Source organism: Perognathus longimembris, chromosome 13 (genome assembly GCF_023159225.1).
Source record: "Perognathus longimembris pacificus isolate PPM17 chromosome 13, ASM2315922v1, whole genome shotgun sequence".
NCBI lineage: Eukaryota > Metazoa > Chordata > Mammalia > Rodentia > Heteromyidae > Perognathus > Perognathus longimembris.
In genome coordinates this window covers 50235773-50249470 of record NC_063173.1, presented here as the reverse complement: position 1 = coordinate 50249470, position 13698 = coordinate 50235773, and the positions used below count along the sequence as shown (strand labels likewise).

General features: G+C 35.0%; 1 protein-coding gene across 1 annotated transcript; it reads left to right on the top strand.

Moving 5' to 3' along the window:
• The first annotated feature begins 11540 nt into the window (after window positions 1-11540).
• LOC125362506 (olfactory receptor 4P4-like) lies at window positions 11541-12530 on the top strand. Its single transcript, XM_048361338.1, has one exon. It carries the CDS (start codon window positions 11541-11543, stop codon window positions 12528-12530), a length of 990 nt encoding a protein of 329 aa, XP_048217295.1.
• Window positions 12531-13698: the final 1168 nt, after the last annotated feature.

Genomic DNA, 13698 nt, shown 5'->3' with positions numbered 1-13698 from the left:
ATTCAGGTCAAATCTATTTCTTCACGTATTCCCACTGCTGTAAACAAACAGAGATCTTTTACATCCTGAAATCTTTGCAATTTACAATATAGAGACAATTACACATTTATCTATATAACTATCTATATATCTACATATCTATATCTGAGTATATGTATATATGTATACAGATATATATATATATATATATACATATATATGGTGCTGATGATTAAACTCTGGGATTTCAGTTTTCTCCTCAAGTGTTTTAGCATTTGTGCCATACTTCAAGACCCAACTTCCTCTCCTCTACTTTACATACAATATATCTATAAAATTACAACATCACAACTAACAGTTCATACATCTAGTATCGTTAATGTGTTATTTTACAGAAAGAAATTCAATCTCCTTAACAATAGCAGCAAAATAGTCTTGAATTGTTTTCTTCTCGTGGCACATTTGGTCACATTTAGGACTTGAAAAGGCCAGAAATAAATACTTGGACATGTTCTACCAAGCGTGTAAATAGAAGAACACACACATTTACATATATATATACACACACATATATATGTATACATATATACATACACACATATCACCTTCACTTTATACCTAAAAATTCAAAAGGCACATTTTGAAATAACTGTGACATATCAGAAACCTGACAGAGGACCCACACTGTGACCAGATTTAAGATACAGAAGCTTTTCTGATGCTGTGTGTATCTGGGAGGAGAGTGATTGTGATAACGTTTTACTCTTAACCACTTTCCATGTTGCCTTGCTGCAAACATATGCTTTAATTATGAAACTGTTAATTTTAATAAACTTGTGTCCTTTCTTTGGCATCCATGAGGAAGTAATGTGATATAATAAGTATATGGCTGCCGAACAAACATAAATTGCTCCTATCTCAGCTGCTCTGTGAGTCTCTTTATTTTATACCTAAACTATGCATTCTCTCTAAGCTGCTTCTTCAACCCGTAAATCTACTGGTCTTACTTATGCCTCCCCGGCAAAATGAGTTTGTGTAAAATTATATATGAGGAAAGGGGCTTGTCAAGCCCTACCCTTGAAAATGTATTGGAGAAGAATAAAACCTTGTAAATACACACCAACATATTGACACTGATTTCTGCTGTAATGGATTTTGTGTTCTGCCACAAAAGACAGACTGAAGAACTTATATTTTATTCACTCTAAGTTCACAGAGGGAAAGATGGATGTGAGGACAAGCTTGCTCTGGTTTGAAGTTACATGGAGAAATCTGTATGTTGAATAAGGAGAAAGGAGCCTGGGGGCTCCTTCCATAGTTTTATTTTTGGCATGTTTTTCCATTTCTTTATTGTCAAAGTGATGTAGAGCATGGTTACAGTTTCATATGTTGGGCAGTGCATACATTTCTTATCCAACTTGTTACCTGCTCCCTCATTTTTTCCCATCTTCCCCCTTCCATTACGCTCCCCCCCCGCCCCCCGACTTGTGAAGTTGTTTTACATCATATAGTTTTGTAAGTATTGCCATTCATTAAACTTAGAGAGTAGAACTGGGGAAAAGCTAGAAGATTAAGCTTCTGAAAATGGCAAAACTTGGTTCAAAATACAACCCCACTATCGGCATGTTTCTCTGTATTAAAGAATACATCCAGTTCTGTATTTCTTACAGTGTTTGAATATCATCCAGGGAAACACCTAACTCTGTAGACATAGATGATTTGCAGTAGTTCCTGGAGTCTCTACTAAGGATGCTCTGAACATCTGTCATGTTGACAAACCTCCCTCTCCTCAAATTCCCTCTCTTCTTGTAATCTTTAAATATGTCTGTCTGCCTCTATTTGTCTCTGTGTGTCTCTCGCTGTATCTTTCCCACACTCTCTATTTCTACCTTCATCCCTCCATCTTTATCTTTCCACATATGTGATATATATATGTATATATATATACATACATATACCCTGCCTGCATATATTAGTAAGTATACTAGATTTTAGTGGCAAAGAATTTTCATCTTTTTGTGTACATACCTTTTGTTTAAACTCTACTATTTAAATTTCTTCAGATCTCAGTGACAAATTCTTTCCAAGGGTATATCAACTTCTGTCAGACAGGGAACAACAACAACAACAAAGAAATGTATTGATGCACAATACATTGTATGTGGCTATAGTACTAATGATATGAGAAATTTTTGATCACGGGACTCTTTCAAGGAATATTTTATTCTTTCTGACATCATATTAAATACTTCTCATTTATCATATTACCTTTATCACCACCCATTGGTAGATATGTCATTTAATTAGTGATCTTGTTTTCAAGTATGTATAGTACAGCCTAAGGTTACACAAGTACTAAGAAAAAGATCTACACGTAAACAAAATTTCTAAGTTCCAAATCTCATGTACCTTTACCATATTTAATTATAGTATTAAAATACAAATTTTAAACATGTCATGTCAAGTTAAATAGTCATTAGGCTAATTCCTGGGGATCTTTTTCTTGAAAATAACCACTCACAGACTTTAAAATTGTATGTAATATTAGTTGGTCCAAATATCAAGAGTTTTACCCTACATATAAAAAATATTATATGCTAATTTTAATTCTTACCTCTGCAGTTTCACATTTTTGTTTTTTTTTTCTTTTTGTAATGTGTAGTTTGTCCTTCCAGCTGCTTCTTATTTTTCTTGGAAAACATGAAACAGCAAATGGATATGGGCTCAACCTGTCTCTCCCATGAATCTTCAAATCAAAGGAGCTTTTCAGGACTCATTGCTGGGAAGTAAAACGTATTGGCAGACCCAAAGGGAAACCTCCCGCGGGCACTATTTTACACCAAACTGATGTCAAGTTACAATCATGAAAGTGAAGCCAACATTGCTAATGTGCTCAGACAAATGATTTCGAAGCTTCCTGTCAGTTATATCCTAAGGATAAAATGTTTCTGTAATTTTATGGCATTGGTGACGTCTGAAAGCTTAGCATTTGCTTTCGTTTAAAAAAAATTCCTTAATTATGGTATCTTCATAATACATACCTTCAATAATGTTCAATCATGTATCTTTCAATTGAGCTAAGAAATTTCATAGGAGCATTATTATTGTAGTATTTAATATTGTCATTTGAAATGTCATCATTATTATTAAGGATTGCAAATATTTTTTTTCAGTATTTCTATATATTTGTTTTAGTAGTTAGCTGTTTTTAGAACAACAGCTAGTTTAAATAAATTTGTTCTTTTTGTAGACTTTCTCTTTACTCTAGTAAAAGCAGAATCTTCTAAATTTGATGGAATTTAATTTACTAATTCTTTCTCTTACATTCTGAGTGACTGGCATTCAACGAGGGAACAGGTAGCCCGTGATTCTATCTTGAAATGTTTTTCCTACTTTTCCCTCTAGAAGTTTCAACATCTCAGATTGTACATTAAGATCTCTGATACATTTTGAATTTATTTTTGTATAGGGTAAAATACAGGGATGTAGTTTCAGTCATCTATGTGTAGATATCCAGTTTTCTCAGTACACTTGTTGAAGCACACACTTTCTCCCCAAATTATGTTTTAGAACCTTTCAAAACTGATACATCTGTTCATACATTGGTTTATTCTTGGACCATGTATTCTATCTCATTGTTCAACACATCTATTTTTTGTGCAAATACCACACTGTTTTGTTTACTGTACCTCTGTAGTATACTTTGAGGTCAGATATTTTGATACCTCCAATATTTTTTGGGTTGCTTTGTTTTTATGTGACTATATAAGATCTTTTGTGATTTCATATGAATTCCAAGAGTTTTGTGTTTATTGTGAAAGATATCAAAATTTTTAAAGGCATTGTATTTAATATGTACATTACTAAGGGGAATACAGCCATTTCCATAATGCTAATTCTATGCAGTATGAATACAAGAGATCAATCTCTTCTTTGTTTTTTAGTATTTCACAGTTTCCATTGTAGTAGTGTAATCTATGCACTGGGTGCCTTTTGAAGTTACTGTAAGTGTGCTCATTGTTAATGTATTTTATTTTGTAATTTTTAAATCATTCAATTCCATTTTCCTCACCATTTCTGACTATCTAGTGTGTTCTCATTCCTTCAACTATGTACAATATTTTATCATTCACTGGAGACCCAGGTTAAAATATATTCTGATAATCATTTATTCTTTATCCTTCCTGTTTTATTTTCTTTCTATTAAATCTCCTTTCCTTCAGGCCCTGCAATTCTGTCTTCCACTAGATCCTCTAGACCAAAGCAGCTTACAACAGACCTTTCTGTGTGATTTAAAGAATCTTTTGCTTCCTAAATTCTGATTTGAATTGGGAAAGGGGGGTCATTCACCTTATTGGGTTCTCCTTTCATATCTTACATTGGTTCACAAGTTTTATGTCTCTGCTTATTTCTGGAGGGACAGGTAATATAGAGTAGCGCCCTCATTGGTGTTTGTTACTTTTGTTTGACATTTTGATGGTAGCCTTTCTGACTGGAATGGCAGGGTACTCACTGGGGTTTGGCTGTGATTTCTCTGAGAAAGCAAGGGAAGAAGAGACTGAGAAAGCCAGACTACAGATACCCAAACATACATAGACATAATAACCATTAGAATTTTTTGCTTGCTTTTATTTTTGTCAGGATTGGGATTAGAAGCAGAACCTCATGTTTGCTAGCAGATGCTTCTGCATTGACCACACCTCTAGTCCCATTTTGCACTGCTATTTTGAAACACGGTGTCTCCCTCCTCAAACTATATACTATAATTCTGTTTTTAGCTCCCCAACATATCTTGGAATATAGGCACATAATAATACCTTAAGCTTCTTCTGTTGAGATGGAATCTTACTTGGATCAGACTGGCCGCAAGATTTGATTACTCCAATCTAAGGCTCCCTAGTGGCTAAGATCATAGGCATAGACTACCATACCAGGTACTTTAGTGATTTTACATATAGTGAGATTCCAAGTTTACAATAACTTACTATATCTTATAAATCTCCAGAAGAACTTTAGGTACCAAATAAAAGATACCAAATGAGAAAGAGAGAAATCAAATTATTTCTTTTTTTCCAGAGGTATAAACATTCGTATATCTATATCTATATATATGTATATATATATACTTCTATGTACATGATATATACTTTAGAAAATAAACATTCATACACTTGAAACTACAAGATAGTGTTTAAAGAAAGTAAAGATTCAAAAAAAGAAAGATATTCAAAGAAAATATGTTCCATGTAATGAATTAATAGAATTAATATTGCTAGTTTTATACTACACAAAACAATCTAACAAAAAAAGTTCAAAACTGAACTTCTAATGATTTTTAATGCAAAGAAAAATAATAGAATCTTCCAGAACTATAAACGTGTAAGAATAACCAGGCTAGTGTTGACAATGAGAACAAAGCAAGCTCAAGGGATCAAACTTGGTGATTTTAAAATGTATTAAAAATATACTACAACAAACATTACATCATCTCTCATTAAAATATACACACAGAACAATAATACATAGATATCAGAAACAAACCCATTCACATAAGACCAACTGCTCTTCAACGAAGATGCCAAAGGCATACAATGACACCAATATTCTTTTAGACAATTCTTCATATTTTCTGGAAAACCGGATATTTTCAAGCAAACCAAAAATGCTTCTCTATATTACAGAATTCACAACAATTAGAATATAGTTTTCATAGATTTCAACCATCTTTTACTTCACTGTGAAACTGATCTCCATCATAGTCATCATTCCCATCATCCTCTCTCTCAGCCCTCCTTGCTTCTTCTCAACTTCATTCCATTCACCCTTTTATATTAATTGTTATTTTCTTCTTAGGTGTATATCTCAGATATTTGAGTCTTTCTGAGAGTCTATGTTATTCCACTGAACATAAAAAAACAGCTAAAGTAATTCAGAACATAAACATATGGTGGAGTTACAATCTCTAATTTCAAATTATACCGGTATCATTGTAATGAGACAGTATGATGATAGCCCAAAAATAGACTGAAAGATAAGTGGGATAGTAGTCCCGGAATGTTGGTGTTATTACATCACAAAAAGCTTTTGTTCATTCATGTCACATTCTAAAAGATAGAAAGCCTCAAAAACATCTTTCTGCCCACTGTGCCAATGCTGTTAACTATACATCCATTGCTTGCCTAAAATTCCCAAAGGAGTTTATCTCTTGGGTCTCCTTCTTGCCTTTTAACTCAAAGTATCCGCAGCAATACATCACTGAAACCTTCTTTTTGTCTGAAGACTCATAGGAGAGAGAGATTTTTTGTACATATTTTAGGGTGTTTTTTTTTGTTCATCTTTTGGGATCATTTTGAGAGTTCCCCAAAATAGAATGTCTGGAGAATGATGGAGTTAGGGTTAGCACTTATTCTTTTTTCTTAATTGGGATATATATTTGGACAATTGACCAATAAACATAACTTACAACTTAAGTTCTTCTGTAATCTGTATTTTTGATAGATATTTGTGAGGCTAAAGAAATTTGGGAAAGTGTGAATGGTAAGTAGGGAACAAATGAACTTAACTGTAAATGTTCTAATGCTTCCTTTGTATTTCTGACATTACAATTAAGCAGAGTGAAAGAAAGTATGATCTTTTTTTTTTTTTTTTTTTTTTTTTTTTTTGGCCAGTCCTGGGCCCTGGACTCAGGGCCTGAGCACTGTCCCTGGCTTCTTCCCGCTCAAGGCCAGCACTCTGCCACTTGAGCCACAGCGCCGCTTCTGGCCGTTTTCTGTATATGTGGTGCTGGGGAATCGAACCTAGGGCCTCGTGTATCCGAGGCAGGCACTCTTGCCACTAGGCTATATCCCCAGCCCGAAAGTATGATCTTTAAACAGGCAAACATGATTTAGATATAGATGTTTCTTTTAAAAGTTGTGCAATTTGGGGTTGCAATATCTTTAATTGAAAAATTGGAAATCAGCAAATATCATACACCTCATTGGGATATGGTGAAGAAGAATGAATTAAATGGTGAAAGGAATGTATCATCATTCCTAGAATATGTTTGTTAAGTAAATGTTTACCCTAAATATATCAAATAGGGCTGTACATCCTTCTGCTTCACAATTTTTATTATTAAAGATATATTTAATTTTTAAAAGAAACAGAAAAGTATAAAATTTTCCAAGAGGGAATACCAACCCATTTATGTATTGCTTATGTAGCTCTTTTCTTTTTATCCTATCTAATTTCAGATGAAATATCTTTGGAAATGATTTTTAACAGATCTTTGTGGAAGAATTTAAATAGAAGAAGCTATGTGGATGGTATGTAACAAAAACGGTAAAGAAAAATATCTCATAATCAAATCCTCTTGTACTAAGGAATATATGCAGGTGGGTTGTGGAGGGAGAGAAGAAAAGGGAGGGATCTCAGATTTGCAAGAAGAAAAAGAACTAAGAAAGAGATGGGAACTATGGCTATTTCAACCTGGCTTATCTCAAAGCATACCTAGGGGAGATTGGAACTGGCTTGAAGACCCTTTCTCCATAGTGTTCAGTGTTTCTTAAACCCATCATTGGAAGTAACGGAGCATTCGATCTATGCTAAGGTTTGCATCAATATTGTGTAACTATTTTGAACCAAGAATTCTAGTGTCTATAGATTATTGTTATTCTAGTCATCCTACAGTTTTTTTTTAAATTAAACTTTTTTCTTTATTGTCAAAGTGTGGTACAGAGGGGTTACAAATTCATAATGTAAGGCAGTGAGTACATTTCTTGTTCAACTTGTTACCTCCTCCCTCATTTTCCCCCTACCTCCCCCTTCCCCCTTACCCTCTGCCTACAGTTCTTCTCTACAATTTTAATGAGAAATTGTTTTCTTCTTCATCTCACAGATTCATTCAGGAAAGTTTCCACCAGGGGCAAACATGCACTGACGGCATCATTTTTCTGTATACTGAATGTATGTTTAATATGAATTATCTTTCCATCCCCTTGTGAAGGACCACAGACCCACAGAACCTGAAAACGGTAAGAGGCTGGTATATGTTTGCAAGGGTCTGCACCTTGACAAAATATTTTAAGGGAATAAGGATATTCTCTGATCATTAAAAGCCCACAGATTCCCATTTTGCTTTGGTATAAATGAGGGCAATACATAAGCAGCACTGCTTTCACCAGTTGAAACAGCAGCTCAGAGAAAGGAGCTGTTCAGCTCTAAAACAAACAGCTTCGGAGAGGGTTGGGCATCTTCCTGCCCCTTAGACAGAAATGTGTCTAAGACATTATATTGCTCCCTGATTAGCTCCATTGAAAGGACATTCATTCATTGAAAGCAACATGTTATTATAAAACAGGCTTTTTAAATACTTGGACATTCAGGTCTTTGTAAAAAGTGATTCTTTAAATATAATCACCTTGTGCTCTCAGCAATAGGGAGACTGCAGTGCTCTGAATACACAATGAAACAAGCATATTACTAGATAATAACTGTAACGTATCCTGCAATGTGTCACCACAAAAATGAATAGCTCTAAAAGGTTATGAAAATATCAGGCATTATCTCTCCACCATCATTGTGAAATTTGTAGAAATCAAATAAAATTCATATAATGGGAACTTGTGTTCTCCTTCAATTCAAGTCCTTACCATGTTTCAAATGTCCTATTTCTCTCTCCTCCAATTTCTGGACTTGACCAAAGTAGACTTGGAGAAGCACTGAAAGTCTAATCAAATAATCTAAGCAGATTGTTTGCTATGATGAGCAACACTGCAATATTTGGGGGGAAAATAAATGTTAGCTCTAATGGATATATGAAATATTATCATTGAGATTGGGATTTCAGGGATAAATTGTATGCAAAACTAAAGAGACAGAATTCCTTAACATTGGGTATATTAGTAGATGGCTTAGGTTATGAAATGAAAGCAAATTCCTATTTGTTTGCAAGGATGGAAAATAGTTGGAATTCTCTTTTGAAGTTATCTTTCATTTTATAAGGAAGGTGTCATCTAACAAAGCAGCATATAAATATAATGCATTTTGGCCTGTGTGTCCCCTTAGACAATCTCATTCCCCTTCCACCTACCCCTTAAAAGTTGGAATTCTACTTGATCTTAGATAATGTGGCATGACTTTAGCAAGACATTGTATATATGATAGATTTTCTCCACAGCCTTGTTTGTTTGTTTTGTTTTGTTGGTGGTACCAGTACTGGAGCTTGACCTCAGTGTCTGGGCACTGTTCCTGAGCTTTTTTTTGTTTATGCAGAAGTCTAGTATTCTATCACCTGAGCCACAGCTCCAATTTTGGCTTTTGGTGGTTAATTGGAGATAAGAGTTTCATGGATGATCCTGCCTGGGCTGGCTTTGAACTTTGAACTGTGGCCCTCATATTTCAGCCTCCTGAATGCCTAAGATTACAGGCACAAGCCAAAGGCATCCAACATCCATAATATCTTAAAGTCATGTGTTTAACTTACCCTTACTATTTTTCCAAGTCTTGCCTGTAACATAAATGTAAGAACAATGAGTATTAGGTCTTATGAGTTTGGTGCAGGTAAAATATTTATAAAAGTTTTGTATATAAAATATTATCTTACTAAATATTATTACAAAGTTAATGTACCTTTTCAAAATTATATGTTTATGATCTTTAAGTGGTTGTAGAAAGAAACTATCATTCAACAAGTCAGGTTATAAGTCCAATGCATTGTTCTACCTCACCCCTTCCTGACTATCCCCTTCTCTAAATTTTCATAGCATAGAAGACACACTGAATGTTATGATTGTATTCTTTCCTCCTGCCTCTCTTCATTTGTTTGCCCTCTCTCCTCAACCACCACACACTTTTCAAGTGTCAATTTCCTGGTATTCAATTTTTGGAGTTTGTTTTTTCTTGCAAGTTTGTTTTTCTAAGGAATTATCATTTGAATTCTTCCCTGAAAATACCATACTTTGGTGAGTACATTCATGTATACTTGCATACAACCCATATGTGTTTATTTGTACATTTATAAATTAGTTCTACCTTCCACATATGAGAGAAAACATGCTTCCCTTGTCTCTCTGGGCCTGACTTACTTCATGTAACATAATGTTTTCCAGGTCCATCCATTATTTTGCAAATGATGTAATAATATTCTTCATATATATCTATATTTTATCTATATGTGTATTATATATATATATATATACACATATATATCACATTTTCATGATCCTCTCAAGAAGGATCAAGGGACACCTGGGATGATTCCATGATTTGGTAGTGGTGGATCGTGCAGTGATAAACACAGTTGGGAAAAATGAGAACAAGAAAATGAGCATGTGCAAGGGGCAAGACTAAGCAGAGAGGAGTTGATGAATGAAGAGAAGAGGGTCAATGAATAGCCTACAAAATTAAGAAGAGTAAAAGAAGAGGTAGGTTGGGAGGGATGGATGAGAGTGTTGAAAGAGTGACAGTGGTCAAAATGTACTTCATTACTAAACTGCTTTGTACAACTACTTACGTGTAATTTTAAATAACAAACCATGGTTGTGAACATAGCTTTACTGTATACTGATTTGTAAGCTTTGGAAAAATACTCAAGAGTGGAGTTGCTGTTTTTTGAAGAACCTCCACACTGCTTTCCAGAGTGGTTAAACAAGTTTCCATTCCCCCCAGCAGTGTGGTAGGGTTCTTTTTGTCACACACCCATGCCATCATCTGTTGTTGTTTGTATTCTTCGTGACACCCATTTAACTGGGCTGACATGGAATCTCAGTGTTGTTTAGATTTGAATTTCTTTTATGTTCAGAGATGTTCAATATTTCTTCATGTGTACATTCGTCATTTTTAATTCTTCTGAGAAGTTGCTACTTATCTCTTGCCTACTTAGCAATTGGATTGTCAACTTTTTGAGAGTTTACTTTCTTTTTTAAAAAATTAAATGTCTTTATCTTTATTTATATACTTTCATTGTTATTGTAAAGGTGATATACAAAGGGGTACAGTTACATAAGTCAGGTAATGAGTACATTTCTTTTTGAGTAATATCACCTCTTCCTTTATTTTCTCCCAGTTTTTCCCTCTCAACCCCCTGACCCACAAATTGTATAGTTCATTTTCAACATAGTGTCTAGTGACTACCACCATTGCATTTGTTCACCCTTTTTGAACTCTTTGTATATTCTTTTTTTTTTTTTTTTGGCCAGTCCTGGGCCTTGGGCTCAGGGCCTGAGCACTGTCCCTGGCTTCTTTTTGCTCAAGGCTAGCACTCTGCCATTTGAGCCACAGCGCCATTTCTGGCCATTTTCTGTATATGTGGTGCTGGGGAATCGAACCCAGGGCCTCATGTATACAAGGCAAGCTCTCTTGCCACTAGGCCATATCCCCAGCCCCTCTTTGTATATTCTTGATACTTGAACATAACTATATTTTTAAAGCAAGAGTGATTATTGCTGTAATCAAGCTATAAATACTTTTCCCAGTTCATAAATCTCTAGAAAACATAAGCCTTTGAAAGATATATTTTAGTCAATGTAATTTCAGATGCATGACATTTCTTCTGTGTATTTCAGACTAAGCTTGACTTCATGGAAAAACTGAAAAATGTCACCGTATTTTATTTCACGGGACTTTTTGGAAATAAGCAACTAGAGCTCCAGTTTCGCTTATTGGTCCTGTTTTGTTACCTAGCAGTCATCATGGGGAACTTTGTCATCTTACTCACAATCACCTGCAGCCATCTCCTGGAACAACCAATGTACTACTTCCTCTGCCACCTTTCCCTCATGGACCTCTGCTTCACCTCCACCATGCTTCCTCGACTAATCAGGGACTTAGCAGCAAGGAGAAGAGACATTTCCTATAACAGTTGCATGACCCAACTCTTCACAGGGCACTGGCTGGCAGGTGTGGAAATATTCATCTTGGTGTCCATGGCCTTTGACCGTTACGTGGCCATCGTTAAGCCATTGCATTACATGGTCATCATGAACCGTAAGAGGTGTAACATGTTGATCGCCATAGCCTGGGGTCTTGGATTTTGGCATTCTCTTGCTTTGCTGCTTATGCTACTTAATTTGCCTTTCTGTGGTCCTAATGTAATTGATCACTATATGTGTGACGTCAAGCCTCTCTTGAAACTTGTTTGTAAAGATATTCGCGTTGCAAGTATCTTAGCCATTGCTAATTCTGGGACACTTATCGTTGTAATTTTTATTTTGCTATTAACGTCATACATACTCATTTTATATAATCTCAGGACAAGATCCTCTGCAGGGCGTCACAAAGCTCTCTCCACCTGTAGCTCTCACATAACAGTTGTGGTTCTGTTCTTTGTGCCCTGCATTTATACTTATAGTCTCCCTGCAGATAGAGAAAATAAGGATAAGCAAATCTCTGTGTTCTACACCATGATTGCCCCCATGCTAAATCCTCTCATCTACACACTGAGAAACACAGAGATGAAAATTGCCATGCGGAAGGTATTGTCTCGAATATTAAACTCAGTATTAAATAAAGTAAACCAGGAGACATTCTTTACACTTTCAACCCTATGTCCCAAGAAACTTAGGATTTGAGAAATCCCAACAAAGCATATAAAGTTTCTTTGTGGAGTTGAACTCTATGAACTCCTGTTCTCTCACCAAGTGTGGTATTTTCTATTTAGACCAGAGTCTGTATGCTAAAAGGCTCACCTAGTCCAGTGTGACTCTATGAATTTGAGAATTGCAAATCATTCCATTTTGAATTATGTTCTCTAGCTTGAGGCTATAGCTTCGTGGTAGACAGTATGGATGAAATATGGAAAGCCCTGAGTTCAATCATTGGTATCAGAAGAAACAAAAACAGTAATAAGGTACATTTTCAATTATATATATATATATATGTATATATACTCTCCCCAGTAAAATCATATTAATCTCTACTTCCTCTAGAAGGTCTAGCCCCTCACTCATAAGTCAGAAACCTTCTGAGACCTCATGACACTGGATGACAGTGTGAGGTAATTGCCTTTGGGATCAAGAAGATCTCAGCCATATATGAAATCAGTATTTATCTCTGCTCTTGGGAATTTTTATTAATCTCCTTATCATCACAATGTTAAGGGTTCTATAAGTGCAGATATCACTAAAGCATTGTAACATTTTTCTTTATGTTATTGTTGTTTCTTTTTGCATTTTTGTGATCAGTTCTTAATTTGAACCCATGCTGACCTTCCAACATGGAATGATGCTGCCTTTGTCTCCTGAATTCTATGACTATAGCTATAGACTACCATGTTAGACTAGGTATTTTATTGCTGATATTTGGAAAATGGCTTTGATTAGCATATGTAATCTGTTAGCAGGGAATATTGTTAAAAAGAACTTAATGTAATAAATGTTTGCATTTCCTGCCCTTCTTTTGTGTTTCTTTTTGAGTGGACATTCTCTGAAGTTTTGTATCTTCTGAGGATTTCTTCACTCTGCTTCACAGAAGATGTCCCTGTTTCTGTGCACCGAGTCTATGACTTATAGATAATCATAAAACAAATGCTGTCTTCTTCAGGAATGTTTTTAATGCCTAATCAACCAAGCATTTGCATTTCAAATTGCTTCTCTCTTCCCATGTGGCTATTTCTCTGTGCAGTTATTCTCTTTTGCATTCCTGCTCAACACAACTATTTGTCTTCTCATGAACTATATTTTAAAAATTTGAGCTACTAAATTATAAGCAATGTTTCTATTTTCCTTATATTTTCTTTTC

Excerpts from the sequence above, each read along its gene's own strand:
- LOC125362506 (XM_048361338.1), top strand. The coding sequence starts at position 11,541 with ATGGAAAAACTGAAAAATGTCACCGTATTTTATTTCACGGGACTTTTT.